At 39.1% G+C, this 18,910-nt stretch overlaps 1 protein-coding gene across 3 annotated transcripts in view; it reads left to right on the top strand.

Annotated features, from left to right (window-relative positions):
• tbc1d22a (TBC1 domain family, member 22a) overlaps positions 1 to 18,910 on the top strand; it is a 281,299-nt gene that overhangs the window by 84,300 nt on the left and 178,089 nt on the right. For all 3 annotated transcript variants that reach the window (XM_059987463.1, XM_059987461.1, XM_059987462.1), the window contains one exon: positions 4,285 to 4,399. In XM_059987463.1, the coding sequence (XP_059843446.1) occupies positions 4,285 to 4,399 (115 nt within the window). The remainder of the gene's footprint in view (positions 1 to 4,284; positions 4,400 to 18,910) is intronic.

The following is an 18,910-nucleotide window of genomic DNA, read 5'->3' as shown; positions in this document are numbered from 1 at the left end:
ACATAGAAACATAGAAAACATACAGCACAATACAGGCCCTTCGGCCCACAAAGTTGTGCTGAACATGTCCCTACCTTAGAAATTAATAGCCCTCTATTTTTCTGTTCCAAGTACTTATCCAAAAGTCTCTTAAAAGACCCTATTGTATCTGCCTCCACCACCGTTGCAGGCAGCCCATTCCATGCACTCACCACTCTCTGAGTAAAAAAACTTACCCTGACATCTCCTCTGTACCTGCTCCCAAGCACCTTAAACCTGTGCCCTCTTGTGGCAGCCATTTCAGCCCTGGGAAAAAGCCTCTGACTATCCACATGATCAATGCCTCTCATCATCTTATACACCTCTATCAGACCACCTCTCATCCTCCGTCGCTCCAGGGAGAAAAAGCCGAGTTCACTCAAACTATTTTTGCAAGGCAAGCTCCCCAATCCAGGCAACGTCCTTGTAAATCTCTGCACCCTTTCTATGGTTTCCACATCCTTCCTGTAGTGAGGCAACCAGAACTGAGCACAAGTGGGGTCTGACCAGAGTCCTATATAGCCGCCACATTACCTCTCAGCTCCTAAATTTAATTCCATGGTTGATGAAGACCAATACACCGTATGCCTTTTTAACCACAGACTCAATCTGCGCAGCTGCTTTGAGCATCCTATGGACTCAGACCCAAGATCCCTCTGATCCTCCAGACTGCCAAGAGTTACCATTAATATTAGATTCTGCCAGCATATTTGACCTACCAAAATGAACCACTTCACAGTTATCTGGGTTGAACTCCATCTGCCACTTCTCAGCCCAGTTTTGCATCCTATCAATGTCCCGTTATAACCTCTGACAGCCCTCTGTACTATCCACAACACCCCCAACCTTTGTGTCATCAGCAAACTTAATAACCCATCCCTCCACTTCCTCAAACAGGTCATTTATAAAAATCGCGAAGAGTAAGGATCCCAGAACAGATCCCTGAGGCACACCACTGGTGACCGACCTCCACGCAAAATAGACCCGTCTACAACCACTCTCTGCCTTCTGAAGCCAGTTCTGGATCCACAAAGGAATATCCCCTTGGATCCCATGCCTCTTTACTTTCTCAATAAGCCTTGCATGGGATACCTTATCAAATGCCTTGCTGAAATCCATATACACTACATCTACTGTTCTTCCTTCATCAATGTGTTTAGTCACAGCCTCAAAAAATTCAATCAGGCTCGTAAGGCCTTTCCTGCCCTTGACAAGGCCATGCTGACTATTCCTAATCATATTATACCTCTCCAAATGTTCATAAGTCCTGCCTCTCAGGATCTTCTCCATCAGCTTACCAACCACTGAAGTAAGACTCACTGGTCTATAATTTCTATCTCTAATCTCTACTCCCTTTCTTGAATAAGGGAACAACATCTGCAACCCTCCAATTCTCCAGAACCTCTCCCGTCCCCATTTATGATGCAAAGATCATCATCAGAGGCTCAGCAATCTCCTCCCCTGCCTCCCACAGTAGCCTGGGGTATATCTCATCTGGTCCCGACAACTTAACCAAATTGATGCTTTCCAAAAGCTTCAGTAATCCTCTTTCTTAATATCTACATGCTCAAGCTTTTCAGTCCGCTGCAAGTCATCACTACAATCACGAAACAACGCACACAAAATGCTGGTGGAACACAGCAGGCCAGGCAGCGTCTATAAGAAGAAGCACTGTCGACGTTCCAGGCTAATACCCTTCGTCAGGACTAACTGAAAAGAAAGACAGTAAGAGATTTGAAAGTAGTGGGGGGAGGGGGAAATGCAAAATGATAAGAGAAGACCGGAGGGTGTGGGATGAAGCTAAAAGCTGGAAAGGTGATTGGCGAAAGTGATACAGAGCTGGAGAAGGGAAAGGATCATGGGACGGGAGGCCTTGGGAGAAAGAAAGGGGGGGAGCACTAGAGGGAGATGAAGAGCAGGCAGAGTGATTGGCAGAGAGAAAGAGAAAAAAAATAACTAAATATGTCAGGGTAAGAAGGGGAGGAGGGGCATTAACGGAAGTTAGAGAAGTCAATATTCATGCCATCAGGTTGGAGGCTACCCAGCCAGTATATAAGGTGTTGATCCTCCAACCTGAGTGTGGCTTCTTCTTGACAGTAGAGGAGGCCATGGATAGACATATCAGAATGGGAATGAGACCTGGAATTAAAATGTGTGGCCACTGAGAGATCCTGCTTTCTCTGGCAGACCGAGCGTAGGTGTTCAGCGAAATGGTCTACCAGTCTGCGTTGGGTCTCACCAATATATAAAAGACCACACCAGGAGCACCGGACGCAGTATACCACACCAGCCGACTTACAGGTGAAGTGTTGCCTCACCTGGAAGGACTGTCTGGGGCCCTGAATGGTGGTGAGGGTGGAAGTGTAAGGGCAGGTGTAGCACTTGTTCCGTTTACAAGGTTAAGTGCCAGGAGGGAGATCGGTGGGAAGGGATGGGGGAGACGAGTGGAGTGATCCCTGCGGAAAGGTTGGAGGGTCATATCTATCCAGCGGCTTGTGAACTATTTCCAGAAACTTCAGCCACCTCTGCTCTGCTGTCATCACTGCCAGCACCCTCCTCCAATCCACCTGGGCAAGCTTGTCTCTCATGCTCCTGTAATTCCCTTTATTTCATTATGATACTGATACATGTGACTTGTGCTTCTCCTTCTCAAATTGCAGTATGAATTCAATCATATTATGATTACTGCCTCCTAAGCGTTCCTGTACATTAAGCTGACTAATAACATCTGGGTTATTACACAACACCCAATCTAAGATGGCCTTTCCCTAGTCAGCTCAAGCACAAGCTGCTCTAAAAAGCCATCTCGTCGGCATTCAACAAATTCCCTGTCTTATGATCCAACACCGACTTCATTTTCCCCTTGCATATTGAAGTCCCCCCCATTACAATTGTGACCTTACCCTTATCACATGCCTTTTCCAGCTCCCTTTGCAATCTCAACCCCCATCTTAGTTACCGTTTGGAGGCCTATTTATGATTCCCATAATGGGTTTTTTTTAACCCTTGCAGTTTTTTAAATCCACTTGCAAAGATTTGACGTTCTCTGACCCTATGTCACCTCTTTCTAAAGATGTAAGTAGAACTCTTACCAACAGAGCCACATCACCACCCACACCTTCCTGCTTGTCCTTTTGATACAAAGTAAACAATTTTGTATCAAAGATTTAGTGAGCATGTGATCAAATAAAACCTATATGCTTTTGATGTCTCAAAGCCATATGAAATCACACTAGCAGTGTGAATAGCTAATATTAATTAGATGCTTCAATTAAAGGCTGGCCTTGCCTCATTGTTATTTGTTAAAGATTTATTAAAGTTCTTAGTATTCAAAGAGTTAAGTGGTTTGTAAAGTTTCAGATTGAATCTAAGTCTCCGCATTCTGAGTTTCCCAGGTGGTGCAAGATAAATAATCACTGTTTGTAACTATAAATCTGTGAGTGAAATAATGAGATTAATACAAAATGTTTCTTGTTGGAACTTAATTTATCTTTTTAATTTATTCATGAGCCAGTATAATTCTGCAGTAACAGTTTGTTCACTGTGTGAGCTCTAAATTTGTTTAAGAATGATAGAAACCTGACTAAAATCTTTAACCAGCAAATGTGAGAGAGAAGTACACAGCCTTTGCTGTTTCAACAGGTTTTATTTAAATTGTTTATGTAAATCTTAGAGCAATATTTTTATATTTATTGCTGTTTTAAAAAGTTTCCTTTAGCAGTTTATAAACTGTATCACTATTTTTGGGAATATGGATTTTCATTGGATATTTAGCTGGTGGGAATATAAAATGGAGAACACTATAAATAGTGCTTTTGTGAGTGACTGCCTCATGATATTAGTTTTCCACTCAGCAAGTTCCAACCCGGTGTTGGACACCTGTTGACTTTTGAAGCTGCTGTTAAATTTGTGCGTGTTTTTTGTACAATAACATTGATGTATGTGCACAGTGCTAGTGAGCAAGATTAATTTGTACTATATCTAAAGTTCTGATCACAATTTAACATTAAATTGTATGATCTAAATAGCTAGTTATAATGAATCCTTGGTCCAGTAAGTAATACGTTAAATAAATCACTATGGAAATAGATGAACTACTATGCAAATGTAATATTGTATTAAAAGTCACCAATAAGCTGGTAATGCTTAAGTTCACCATTGCAATGGACATCTCTATTGTTATTAATTTTGGGGAAAAAACAAATAATGTACCTGTTCTATTCAAAAGTAATTGCTTTGTTCTAGTTTCTTCAAATTCTTTTCCAGATCTTTGAGCGTATTCTTTTCATCTGGGCGATTCGGCATCCAGCCAGTGGCTATGTCCAAGGGATAAATGACCTTGTGACTCCTTTCTTTGTAGTCTTCGTTTTTGAATATATTGGTAAGTTTTCAGGACTGATTAATGCCTCCTTTATTTCTGATGTAAGTACTTGTGTTACATTAACAATACAATACATGATGTGCAACAAATTCTTCTGTAAAGCCTTTGGGAAAATTATTAGAAGAAGTATTTGAAAAGAAAAGTCTTTTGACTAGAAAAGTTTAGAAACAAAGCTTCTATTTGGAAAACTATGTTCTACCACACTTAAGATTGAAAGTATTTATTATCAAAGTATGTATGCAGTATAAAACCCCAAGAATGGTACTTCCATACCGCACCCCCCCCCCCACCAGACAGCCACACTACAAAGAAAACTCTTGACCTGTTCAAAGAAAAAAAATTTACCACCGTCTCCCTGGTTTGGTATCAATTTTTCTTCTATCTCTGAAAATTAAAGCCATTGACTAAAATCAAGTTCTCTATTTAAAACTGCTGACTTCAAGACAGACTGTCGAAAAGTACAATTTTTTTTCATAGATCCTGTATTAATTTGTTTGTTCATATATATGTAAAACAAGATTGATGAGGTTTTTTCCAATAATGAATTTTGTCAATCAACTCTGTCTGTAAAGAAGCTGGCTTTGTACGTTTTCAAAGCATATATCTAGATATTTTTCAGTATGCTTCGGAGCTTAGTTCATTACTCTGCTTCATCGAGACATTAATGGTTTGTCTTATTGTAATGAAATGAGAAGGATGATGTGCCCTTGAGTAGTTTGAAAGGGTATTTCTCATTCACTGATTTCCAGGATACTGTTTTCCCCACTTGTTTCTTTTCATTTTTGTCATTGTAGGAGGTCTTAAATTACTTTGCAACTCATGATAGCTTCTGGCTAATCATCTATTCAATAGGGAGGAAACTGACTCCGGAGGACCCCTACAATTCTCATTTCAGTTTTCATTTCATGTATTGAAAATTTCTTAATTTACCTTAATTAGTTCCATCAAATCAAGTTTTACCTTTTGAATTTTAATTAAAAATGTCAAGCCACTTAAATTTGTTGTTACTTGTTTTTTAAAAAAAAAGTCTTTTTGTAAAACCTAAGGTATTTTCATCTGAAGTGTATATTTCATAAAATTTACAGCTGTAAAATGGGCTATTCAGTCCTTAATGATTTTATTATATTTTTTATAAAGGTTGCTCAAATTGTATTGATGAACTTTTATATGTTTAGTAATTCAGATGACATTCATGTTATAGCTGTTAGGATTATAATAATTCACCCTGACAGAAATGATGTATCAGAGCATCGATTAATTGCATTTGTTTCTGTGTCTTAACAGAAAAAGCCAGTTACCAAACTGACCACATAATATGATAGGGTGGGGAAGATTAGATGAGTACAGCTTGTATAGCAAATAAAGACTTGAATGTATTGTTTATTTTCATTTCTTACTGTTGCAAATTATGCAAAATATGCATTTGTCTGAAGTTCTACTAATCAAAATATTTAATTCTGCCTAAAATATTGACAAAGAATTCATCCCAGAAAGAATCCACTTAAAAAGTAAAAAACAAAATGAACTCTAGTTCTGTACAACTGGTTTCCTTGTGTCTTCATCAAAGGGGAGAAAGTGGCTAGGCCCTTAAGCAAATTACTGTTTTCTTTTTAACGGTCAAACTTGCATTTTTACAAGCAGATATGGAGTATATAATCAATCCGCTTGTGCAATAGCAGTGATTTGGTATGACGGGTAGAATAAATTTCCACAGACTGGCACTCAAGTGAAGAATTTAAAGAACATGCTTAATATTTAAAGCAAAATCGAGGGATGTGAGAGCAGTTGTGAATGCACCAAATAACATCTGTGAAGAATGCTTATTGTTTTTTGCATAATAATAAAGTTGACCCAACAGTGCTTCGATTTACATGACAACATTTTCAGAATTTTCTATTGTGGATGCTTTAACAGTAAATGTGTCCATTCAAGGGAAAATTCAGCAACCAATACTTCAAGCACCTTGCATTTGGGACAGAAGTTGGTGTGGTCACATTTATATTAAACTAATTTTTGCCACCATTGAAATTTGTGTCCTTGGAATAAATTGAACGCTAATTGCAAGGGTTTTATTAATTCTAAGTTATAAGAAGGTAGACAGGTAAAGGAATTATTTTGAGCATGGTGTTTAGCTCATTAAAATGTTTTCAATTAAGTTAGTTATCACAGGAAAGTTACTACATGTTATTTGAACTTTAGTTTGATAAAAATGGACGACAGATTAATTCTAGTAACAGTGCTTGGTAGAAATTGAAAAGACCCGTTCAGTGGACAAGTGAGGATAGTATTTTCTTTATAACATTAAGCTTTTGAGTCTTACTGTCTGTTATGCTGCTGGTGTTTAGGGCAGGAATGAAAGACCTCCATCTCTGGCAGCGTTCAAGGCTTCCTTCGTCATAGAAGTAGCTTCTCTTGGTTTACACTATTGTCAGACATCTAAGTTCTGGGTGGAGACTCAGGGATACCATCACACCCTGAGTTGAAGCCCTGAACATGGAGGACCGGTGGACCACTCTTAGTCTGTCCTCTACCCTTTGACTTGTTTGGCATGGGAGATCCTACCAAGAGTCAAAGCATAAAGCCCTGACTCCAACCGGCATAGCTTTCCTTGTCATTGAGGTACACAATTCTCCAAACCCTACAACAAGGTGATGGTCCTCTTGGAGGAACTTTTTGCTTCACTATATCAGTATCCAGACAAAGTAAGTAAGACAGTCTATCAGTGATGGTCTCTGTAGTTATTGGAATCACCCTATATTCAGTATTACTTGAATAATCTGCATGGTATGTCATTTACAAAGCTCACTTGCAACCGGCATTTCAGTTTGAGAAGCCAATTTGGCACAGTACAACCTTTGAAATTAACGACCAATCTTTTCAGTATCTTATCAGTACTGGCTAATTCTGCTGAAAGTTCATCAGTTTATAAATTTGCCTGCTTTAACACCTTTGTAGATGCTGTCTTATTTGCTGTGTTGTTCCAGCAATTTTTATTTCAGACTTCCAGAGAGGGTAGGCGGGGCCGGGGTTGCGGAATGAACAAAAGAAAGAGGGGTGGGGAGGGTAATAGAGGAAAATGGTTCTGGAAGTTAGAGAAATTAGCGGTTCTCCAATATGTATCAGATCTTACTGACGTAGAGCACCAGGAACACTTGATACAATAAATAATCCCGTCAGGTTCGAAGGTTGAGTGCACCTTAACTGGACAGATCGCTTAGAGCTCTGAATGGTGGCAAGGGAGGTATAAGCAGGTGCACTCTTGTCATATTGCAGGGATAAGTGCCAGGAGGGATATTATTGCGAAGGGGCGAGTGAACAATGGTATCACGTAACGAACAATCACTGTGGGGAGAATGTGGGGAAGGGGAAGATGTGCTTGGTGGTACAATTCTGTTGGAAATGGACGATGTTGTGGAGAATGGGGTGCCTTGTGGAGTGACAGGTGAGGACAAGAGGAACCCTACACATGTTACATGGGGGCAGTGGTTGGGAGTGAGAGCAGACTTACAGGAGATGAAGGAAACAGATGAGAGCAGCATTGTTGGTTGTGGAAGTGAAACCCTATTTTATGAAAAAAGAGGACTTGTCGAATGTTTGAGGAGGGAATGCCTCATCCTGAGAACAGGCATGGCTAAGGAACTGAGTGAAGGACAGGATAGTTCAAAGTAAAGTTATTATCACAGTACATATATGTCACCATATGCAGTCCTGAGAATCTCTTGCTGGCATCCACAGTAAATACAGGAAACCCAATAGAATGAGTGGAAGTCCACCCCCAATAGTATCAACAGCAACTGATGTGCAAAAAGCAACAAGCTGTGCAAAATCAAATTTTGATAAAAACTAAAATTATAAATAAATTAGTGATAAATATTGAGAGCATGAGTTGTAGAGTCCTTGAAAGTGGTCATAATCAGTATGAGAGCCAGTAGATTTGTTGGTAGATAATCTATCTCTGGAGATGGAGGCAGAGAATAGGAAAGTGAAGAGCGATGTCAGAGAATACCAAGCAAATTTAAGGGCAGGCTGGAAGTTGGAGGGAAAATTGATGAGCTCAGCATGGATGTATAAATCACTATTTACGCAGTCTGCGTAGCAGGGGAAGAATTGTGGAGCTTTACTGGTGTAGGCTTGGAACGTGGACTGTTTCATGTAGCTGATGAAATGGCAGGCATAGTATGGGACCATGTGAGTGCCCATGATAAGACTTTGGTTCGGAGGAAGTGAGAGAAGCCAAAAGAGATTGCTAAAGGTAAGAGCCAGTTCCTGTCTTTGGTTTTTTGGTTTATAGTTGAAAGTTTAGGCCAGTATACCTTGCATCTGGTGAACAGTGATGGATATGGACATTTTCAAAAACTCAATATTAAATTATTCTGAAATAAAACTAAAGTAGAATCTGAAGCTCAAGTTCTTGGCCTTTCGATTCATTTACTTAATTGCATTTAATTTTGCAAGGGCATTGTGCCAGAGAAAATTTTTTGAGTCTAAATGAACTGTTTACTGAATTTGATAGAAGAATTGTTTAAATTAACGTGCATGATACTTAAATAAATATTAGTAAAATTTATCTTTTTATAACCCCATGTAAAATATGCATGTCCAATCAAAAATGCCAGTTTAAATGCAGACCTAAATCAGATATTTTTAATTTGTAGAACTGTAGTTTGCAACCTTATCCATGCTCATTACACTAATAACAGGTGTCAAATGACATTAATTACACACAAGTCTTGAGGAAAATGACCCAGTGGGAAAAAAAAGATTGGTCCCAAGTGTGCAGTAACAGGGGGAAGAAAATCATACATTTGAATTTTTAATTGGTCTTTGCATTCTAATTATAAAGTGCTTCAGCTCAAGAAAGTAATTATAAAAATGGCATTCATTCCTTAAAAAATGATTTTAATGATCATTGCATCAAGGTTGTGTTCTTGCATGTTGATACATTTATTCTTACTTCTAAATTGCAGACGTTTGAATTGAATTTTCAAGGTCTGATGTAATCTTGGTTAACCTGCTGATAGTGGCAAGAATTGGAATGTTGGATACAACTTGGGAGTAGTAGTGATTCTCATTTTCAAAGTTACTGTTCTATAAATCCAATGCCTGTTACCTTTACCATCTTTCTGATTTCAATTCAATGTAATTTTTGCTCGTAACTTTAAAATGGAGCAAAAATATCAAGGAAGAATGTATAATTTCTTTATATCTCAAAATGTTAAGTTATTGGAAAATATTTAAGCTTCTTTAATTTGGTCCTGACCAAAAAAACTCAGTCAGTGATTTCTAATCTTGAGGAGTTTACTTTTGGGGTAACTTTCTGAAATATTATGAAATATATCTAAATCTGATATGTCATGAGAGCTATCAGATGTACTAATTGACCTTTTTGTGATGTATCCTATCTTGCCTTTCACTGTTAACATACTGAAGTAGTTGAGAAGAATTGAACTGATAAAGGAGTGTTTTTAAAATATCAAATCCAAATATTTATTGAAGCTTGAGTATATATGTTTTGTATTGTAAAGTGGGGAATTATTTTAATACAGCTATAAGTCTTGGTGAGGTAACATTTTTAAGCCTGAGTGATTTGGAAATATTGAAATAAGAATGATTCAGTGCCAGTGCTCCAAAGGTTTCCCAGCTCAGCCTCTCAGTTCAAAACATTTGAGGATTTAACCTTGAATCCTCCTTCATTTCCCTGATTTATTCTTAATGGCATTGGAAAACATAGTGTTTATCTGTTGTACACCATCACTCGTTTCCTGCACCGTCTCTCTATTGTTGTCCTTTGCAAATAGTTTTTGTATGAGAAGTAATTTTCTTAAACACAATATTGGAAAACTGAACCCCTTTTTTGGCTTTCACCATATTTTTTTTGGATTCAAACTCTCCATTCTCCCACCCTTGCTTTTGGCTGAGTACTTGGCCAATGACTTGATGTAGTCATCTCAGACAAACATACATGGGTTAAAATAGCATTTGAGCTTTTATTTTAAAAAAAATTCATCTGACACTCAAGTGAGGTGCTGTCTTATGGATGAGTCCCTGTCTACTGCCTCAACTCAATACAAATAATTCAAAGCAGGGCAGTGGTTTTCCCTCAGCTGAGACCATCAACAGATTATCCGGTCATTCTCATGGATTTGAATTTCTTGTGTGTGCAAATTGCCATGCTTTCCACTGAGTGTTTTGGACACCCTGTGGATATGAAATTCACAAGTTGTCAGTAATTGAACTATCTGTGATCCTGTAAGTTCTTTTAAGGTGTGTGTAATATGTTTGTAACATTTCTTGAACCTACCCCTTTCTCTCACAAACAAGAGAAAATCTGCAAGTGCCCTTCCTTTGCTCATTCAGTAACCACACCTTCTCAACTGGTAGCTGCCAACCAGCCTCCTGGTTGTGTCTGAGCAGTTGTTCTATCCATCCTCGCCAGTGGTGTAACTATTGAAATTGTATGTACTGTGTAAGTCTAATTATACTGATTATAGCTGCAAAAATGATTCAATTTAGTTTGTTATTCATGTTATGAGTAAAGTTATGTGGCATAATAGGGGAAATTTATTTGTGAACAGCATGTTTAATACCTTGCTGTAGTTTATTTGGGTTTCAATTCATCTTTGGTCCTGCAGTGTCCTGTAAAAATTGGTATCAACTTGGTTTTTTTTGGCTAAAGCGTTTAGCTATGCTTGATGAGGAAAATAATAAGCCTGCCTATAATATTAACAAAAAATCCTGACAACACACCTATGCGCAATTAATTTCTAGTGCATATCATTGTGGCATCTCTAGAAAAGGTTAACAACTTATTGCCAATAAAGAGAAATTGAATGCATTTGGATAAGCGAATTGCACTTCATTTATTTCAGCGCAAAACTGATAGTCTGGACTTGGAAAGAATAGAATTTAAACTGTTTTTTAAGTGCTTCAAAATTAAATTGAGAATAATTAGCATCGTTTCGATTGAAGAAGTAAGAACTTTGTAATTATCTGCATTAGAATCTCACTTGAATGTCATATCCTATGTGTGTCTGTGTGATTTATCTTCAGATAAATACTGTTACCCTGGCCATTTCATTTTATCTTGTCTATCTTCTGCATGAAGATATAGGAACCTGAAAGCCTGGATGTATGTACGTTGATACAGTACCAAATCAGCCCTTTGAGCCATGCTGCCCCATTGCCCCATGGGACAAGTACAATGACCAATTAACTTACCCAGGACATCTTTAGACTGTGGGAGGAAGCTGAAGCAGCTGAAGAAAACTCACACATTCTGCGGGAGGTTGTGTCCAGACTTAAAACAGCTTCTTCTCCACTGCAACCAGTCTCTTCTACACTCCCAGTACTGATAGAACGGCAACATTTCTGTACTCTTAATTCTGCTTCTTTTGAATATTCTCCTTCTGTCATTTCATTTTTGTTTCTTTTTCACTACTTCAGATTGCACTGCTGTTGTGATATTTTGTGCTGGTAGGTATATTTGCATACCGATGCAGATACAAAGAAGGCACAACAGTGACTATATTTCATTAGGAATTTGAGGATCAAAATAAGCTGCAGAAAGTTGTAAACTTGGTCAGCTCCATCATGAGCAATAGGTTCTGTAGTATCCAGGACATCTTCAAGGACTGATGCTTCAAAAAAGGGGCATCCATTGTTAAGGACCCTCCTCACCCAGGTCATGGCTTGTTCCCATTGCTACCATCAGGAAGGAGGTACAGAAGCCTGAAGTCACACACTCAATGATTCTGGAACAGCTTCTTCCCTTGTGTCATCCAATTTCTGAATGGACATTGAACCCATGAACGTTATCTTACTACTTTTTTTTCTCTTTTTGCACTATTTATTTAACTTTAAAAATCTATGTATATATACTGTAATTTACAGTTTTATTATTTATTGAATTATATTTCTGCTGCATAACATACGTCGCAACATATTAAACCTGATTCTGATTTATTGCTTTATTTATTACTAACTTTTACACTGTTTACACTGCTTCATGTGATCAATGCACCCTGGTGTACATGAATAATCTAATTTAATGGGATTAATGGTACTGCTCCCCTGGGAGCTGGCATGGGGCTGATCTACAAAGTGGCTGCCTCCTGTGATTTTATAAGGAGAAAATAAAATCAGCATTAGAAGCAATAAAACCTGAAATTATTTCTGATGACGCCACTGAGTATTGTTGCCAAACCATCAAAACCAGCCATTTATCTCACTGTTATCTGAAGCCCTGAAAAATGCAACTTGGCCAGCACTTTCAAAGAGCAGTATTTATTGTTTATCCCTTGAAGGCAGAGCTGAAACACTAGCCTTTAACCAAAATGATCCAAATAATAAAATCTATATGATCTACTGTATAATCTGGGTGGTAGGATGGAGATGCGCCTCTACAAGAGGAGGTGTAAGGCTCTCCTTCTTTCCTCTGGCCTGTAGATCACCTTAGGGCAAGGTGTAGCCCTGCTGAGTCCCTGATCAGAGTCATGTGAAGCTATGTGAGCAGATGGTGGATGGTCACATGAGCAGCCGATGCAAATTGCGAGTTCTGGTTATGTGACCATTGATCCTAGGCAGGTTATCTTTGAAGAGTATTGATAATGGCTGGGATCACCTGTCTTGTAAAGGCACTGCCCAGAAGAAGGCAATGGCAAACCACTTCCGTAGGGAAAAAATTGCCATGAACATGCATGGTCATGGAAAGGCCATGATCGTCCATGTCATATGACATGGCAGTTAATGAATGAATATAATCTTTGATTATGTCATTGGGTAAGAGGTTTTATGATTTAGACTTGGGAATAAAGGTGTGGTGATCCATTTCAGATTCATTTATTTACTACATGTGTATCAAACCATAAAGTGAAATGTGCATTTGTGTAAACAACCAATGCAATGTAAGAAGGTGCTGGGGGCAGCCTGCAAATGTTGCCACACGCTCTAGCACCGACATAGCATGCCTACGATGTTCAACAAAACAAAATAACAACTCATACAAACCCCTTTACCACCCTGCTTCCAACCCACCCACTCGCATGGTTGCTTCTGGGCTTCCAACTCCTAATCCTCGACCCCAGACTCTGAGACATTGGGGCTCCAACTTCCAGTCCCAAGTCCAGACTCTCAGACCTCTGACTACCAGATACACTCCCTTTAAGCCTCTGCCTCAGGACTTGCCAACTTCTGGCTTCAATCACTGGACAACTGACCTCTGGTTATTAAGCCCAGGTCTCATTGATCATTGGCCTGCTGATCCAACATCTGTCCACAGGGATCACTGGCCTTCAACTGTAGTGCTGCAATCTGGATTACCACCACTGGATCCTGCTTGCCCCTGACTCTTCATTTACTATCCGTGATCTCTAACTCCCCCTCATTCCTGTCCCTAAATCCCACCCTTTTTCTGAACTCCCCACACTCACCCCCCCCCCCCCAGACTATCCCTATAAATGTAAAAGAACAGCTAAATTGAGCCATGACATTGCAAATCAGAGCCACCTTGACTAGAAGTTACATGCATCCAAGTCAGGATGCAAGGAACATGAAAGTGACGGAATTTCAGTGTACCTCTGGCATTGTTCTTTTGGGCAGTAGACTTCAGTGCTTTGGAAGGTGCTGTTATTTAAAATTAATTTTGAAATTAGAGTGTTCAAATTTTCTAAAAATAACTATACAGCCAGATTAGTAGCAGATATCTTTGCAGTGGTCTTAATATTCACTATCCATTGCCCCAATTTTTGAGAGTGGATCCAGTAAATATTTTCAAAATAGCTTATGGTAGGTCAAGTTTGATTTGTTTTGTGGACAGTTATGAATGAGCCCTGAAGAAGGGTCTCAGCCCGAAACGTAACTGTTTTCTTTATTCCATAGATGCAGGCTGGCCTGCTCAGTTCCTCCAACAATTTGTGTGTATGACAGTGGTAATTTGTACCTGAATAAGACTTGGCAAATTCCTTAAAGCATGATCTGCTGAATCTCTTACCTTGAAATTGAGTTTGGATTACTGAGGTGGGGTATGAACTGTAAGGTATAGTCTCAATATTGTTATATGCTCTTCCACGTTAATATTTTTCATGTTTTTTGCTTTATTTTTTTCAATGGACTAGATGTGCTCAGACCTTCCTGACCCTGCCTGTCAATTGAAGTCAGTGCCTGTAGACTCTGGCTATCTATTTCATCTGTGCTGGAGATGGGTGATTAAATCTCTGTAATACCTAGGCCACAAGCAGTGTAGTCCACTATTTCTATTCTGGATGGCCCAACTAGGTTTATAGAGGGCCATATTGAGGGAAAATATAAATACCCTTTAAATCTGTCTGATCTTCGGAAGTATATTTAAATTATAAAAACAGATGTCAGTTTATTTTCAATTAAAAGTGCATTGAACTAAATATTTAAGTATATTTTAAAACACAATGTAAATTAAAGAAATAACATGCCTTACATTTCTGAATTTAGAGGTTAAGGAAGTTGAAGTGAATGAGATCCTAAATCTGCTGTGTGGTCCAGTATGGTAAATGATGTGAGAAGCTGTGTTTCACACAGGACGAAGTTAGGGAATGCCAGGAATAGAGCAGAGTGGCTGATGCAGAAAAGGTTTGTCACTCATTAAATCCTGGGCTTTTAATGGGCTCAGGAAGATCAGAGATTTCTGGAATGCCTGAATGCTGGCGTTTTTTTCAGAACCATGGCTATAACCAGTAAGATTCTCTCCTGCATGGTTTCAGTGAGGAGTGCCGCTAACGTGGAGCAATTGGCTTGGAGAAATTGGTATGTTTGATGGTGTGAGACCTGAGTTAACATCAGTTAGATGTTCACTCACCCAGGATGTTGTGCTGATTTTTTTCTGCCATTTTAATTGTAAATTAATTAACTCTAATGGGCTCACATGTTCAGGTGACATCTTCCAATTATCAGGAGTCAATTTCACATAACGTTATCTCAAAATCTTGTCAATCTGAATTCTAAGTTCTGTATTTTAGAAGAGCAAAACTTCAACTTCAATTAATCTTTGTATTAATTGTGCATGAAGCTAATAGTTTTCAATCCCAAAAGAAGTGCAGAGCTAGAAGCTGCACACCGTTATTGCTGACAGCCACTTTAAACTGTACACCTTTTGTGCAAATGTCATCTCTATGCCAACTCTAATTAGATACAGTGATTATGCCAAAGTAAAAGTTCCAAAAGATTTTTTTACTCTTTTAAACACAGCCACCTCTATGTTACTGACATTGTAAGGCGAAGATCATTAATTATTACTCAAGAAGGTGCATAGGGAAAAGTTAGAGAAATAACACATGCCAGATCTGTACTGTGCAGCTCCCATTGGAGTACATTCTTTCCTATAACTGCATTAATTGCAATTAGCGTTCAACTTCAAAATTCTAATAGTTTGACATCTAAGGAAGGGCTTGGCTGGTATTCAACTATTTGTGTTACTGTGCAATATCAAAGCTGCCATTTTTTGTTATTCCCTTCTGTGAATTTCTTGGGCATTGGATCTATTGAATAGTGAACTGCTTCTCTGGTTGAATAATCAGACCAGCGTATTTTTAAAAGACTGAGAAATATTCTGGCAAGCTTTAAAAAGTGATGAGGCTTCTGCTTTGGCAAATCAATTTTTGATTTGTAATTCACATAAGTTCATGAACTTCAGAACCTCAAGAGTTTTACTTATTTCCAATTTCCACTGAAATCTATTGCTACTACTTTTATACTTGTGGCTTCAAAACTAAAATTGTGGGAGCAGACAACTATCTTGTCTCTTCTTGGAATTATTACTCGAACAAAAGCTGCAACTTGAAGCAATTGATAGATTTTCCTCAAAAAAATTACATGTAGGGCCTGGGTGGGGAGAAACAGTTTTCTTCAGCAGTATTTTCTATGATCTAGAGCTCTTAAGTAAGTAGAAAACTAGAGTGGAGTCAGAGAAGGATGAAAATGATCCATTCAGCATGAGAAATATTAGAATTTAAAAAAGGATGATTTTTCATCAAATTCATTAGTGTCCTACAGCTGCCAAGTGAAAAGACAATTTAAACCAATGTTCCCTGGAGCCCAAGTGAACCATGCATGGTACTACAATAGCTGATCACAATTTATTTATCCTGTTGGGCTTTTATAATGTTAGGCTTTCATGGTTTAGCTTAATTTAAAACAAGTTTCTCCTGCTGTCGTGGCTCGACTTCAGGGTTCAAGGAAATCCTTTTTGGACCAATCGATTAGAGAATGCCTCTGTTTTGTAATACTTTATTGACATTTGTTGAACTCTTACCAGTAATGCCCACTTAATGAAAAATGCACACAGAGTTCATTTTTTAATCTCTGATATTAACTCATCAAAGTGAAGAATGTTGTAAGCAAGTTAATGAAAATGCAGAGAATCTCTGTACAGAATTTCGAAGTATTTTCTTGGTGTCAGTTTCACAGCTTAGGATAACTTCTCTTTGCAACCTGATGAACCTTTATAGTCACTATGTGTATTCAGTAGGTTATTTACATTCACCAGGCTTTGTCATTATTTGGGGTTGCATGCTTAATAGATGCTAAAACAGACAAAATTCATTTTTGCTGGCAGATACAGAAGATTAAAGCACATGGGCTCAGAGGCATGTTGTTAAATTGGGTTCAAAATTAGTTTGGTGAAAAGAGGCAGAGGGTAGTGGCAGGGAATTGATTTTCTGATTGGAAGTCTAACCAGTGGTGTACTCCAGGTATAAGTGCTAATATCTCAGTTACTTGTAATAAAAAGTATGGATGAGAATGTAAGTAATCTGATTCATAAATTTCTTGACGACAAAAACAACTTGTGTTGCCTTCTAAGACTCCCAACAATTTTTAACCATTCAGAGGGACATAGATCAACTGGAAAGTTGCATTGTTCAGTAACAGATGGGAATTTAAGCCAATATCTGTGAGGTAATATATTTTGGGGTTGTTGCTGGCTTATTCACTACATGGGCTTTAAAAGCATTGCTATGTGGCGGGATCTTGGGTTGCAAGCTCATAGTTCCTGACAGACAGACAGACTTTATTGATCCCGAGGGAAATTGGGTTTCGTTACAGCCGCACCAACCAAGAATAATGAAGAAATATAGCAATATAAAACCATAAATAATTAAATATTAAGTTAATCATGCCAAGTGGAAATAAGTCCAGGACCAGCCTATTGGCTCAGGGTGTCTGACACTCTGAGGGAGGAGTTGTAAAGTTTGATGGCCACAGGCAGGAATGACTTCCTATGACGATCAGTGTTACATCTCGGTGGAATGAGTCTCTGGCTGAATGTACTCCTGTGCCTAACCAGTACATTATGGAGTGGATGGGAGTCATTGTCCAAGATGGCATGCAACTTGGACAGCATCTTCTTTTCAGACACCATCGTCAGAGAGTCCAGTTCCACCCCACAACATCACTGGCCTTACGAATGAGTTTGTTGATTCTGTTGGTGTCTGCTACCCTCAGCTTGCTGCCCCAGCACACGACAGCAAACATGATAGCTCTGGCCAGCACAGCCTCATAGACCATCCTCAGCATCGTCCGGCAGATGTTAAAGGACCTCAGCCTCCTCAGGAAATAGAGATGGCTCTGACCCTTCTTGTAGACAGCCTCAGTGTTCTTTGACCAATCCAGTTTATTGTCAATTCGTATCCCCAGGTATTTGTAGTCCTCCACCATGTCCACACTGACCCCTTGGATGGAAACGGGTCACCAGTGCCTCAGCCCTCCTCAGGTCCACCACCAGCTATAGCCTTTTTCACATTAAGCTGTAGATGATTCTGCTCGCACCATGTGACAAAGTTTCCCACCGTAGCCCTGTACTCAGCCTCATCTCCCTTGATGCATCCAACTATGGCAGAGTCATCAGAAAACTTCTGAAGATGGCAAGACTCTGTGCTGTAGTTGAAGTCCGAGGTGTAGATGGTGAAGAGAAAGAGAGACAGGACAGTCCCCTGTGGAGCTCCAGTGCTGCTGACCACTCTGTCTGACACACAGCGTTGCAAGCGCACGTACTGTGGTCTGCCAGTCAGATAATCAGTAATCCATGACAGCAGTGAAGCATCCACCTGCATCACTGTCAGCTTCTCACCCAGCAGAGCAGGTGGATAGGGGGGGTAGTGAGGAAGGCATTTGGTGTTCTTACCTTCATTGGCTGAGGCATTTGAGAATAGGTGTTGAGATGTCATGTTTTAGCATGTTGGGTAGGCTGCACTTGCAATTCTTGAACCTTGCTTCTGATTTGTCTGTTGACGAAGTCTGACAACATAAGTATCCCTGCTGAAGTTTGCAAAGTTGACATGGCAAGTAACATTACAGAGGTAGACTGCGGCATCTGGACACCAAAGCAATGTATTTGTGAAAGATTAAAAAAAACGTTCAAGCACATTCCATTCTGTCATGATGCAGTTGACACAAATGATACTACCCTATTACCTGAAATTGGATCTTTAAGAAACAGGAATGTCAAAGAAAAGATTCAAGGTAATAAAAAAAAAGTTCAAAAGG

Source organism: Hypanus sabinus, chromosome 13 (genome assembly GCF_030144855.1).
Source record: "Hypanus sabinus isolate sHypSab1 chromosome 13, sHypSab1.hap1, whole genome shotgun sequence".
NCBI lineage: Eukaryota > Metazoa > Chordata > Chondrichthyes > Myliobatiformes > Dasyatidae > Hypanus > Hypanus sabinus.
This window is presented reverse-complemented; position numbering and strand designations above follow the sequence as displayed.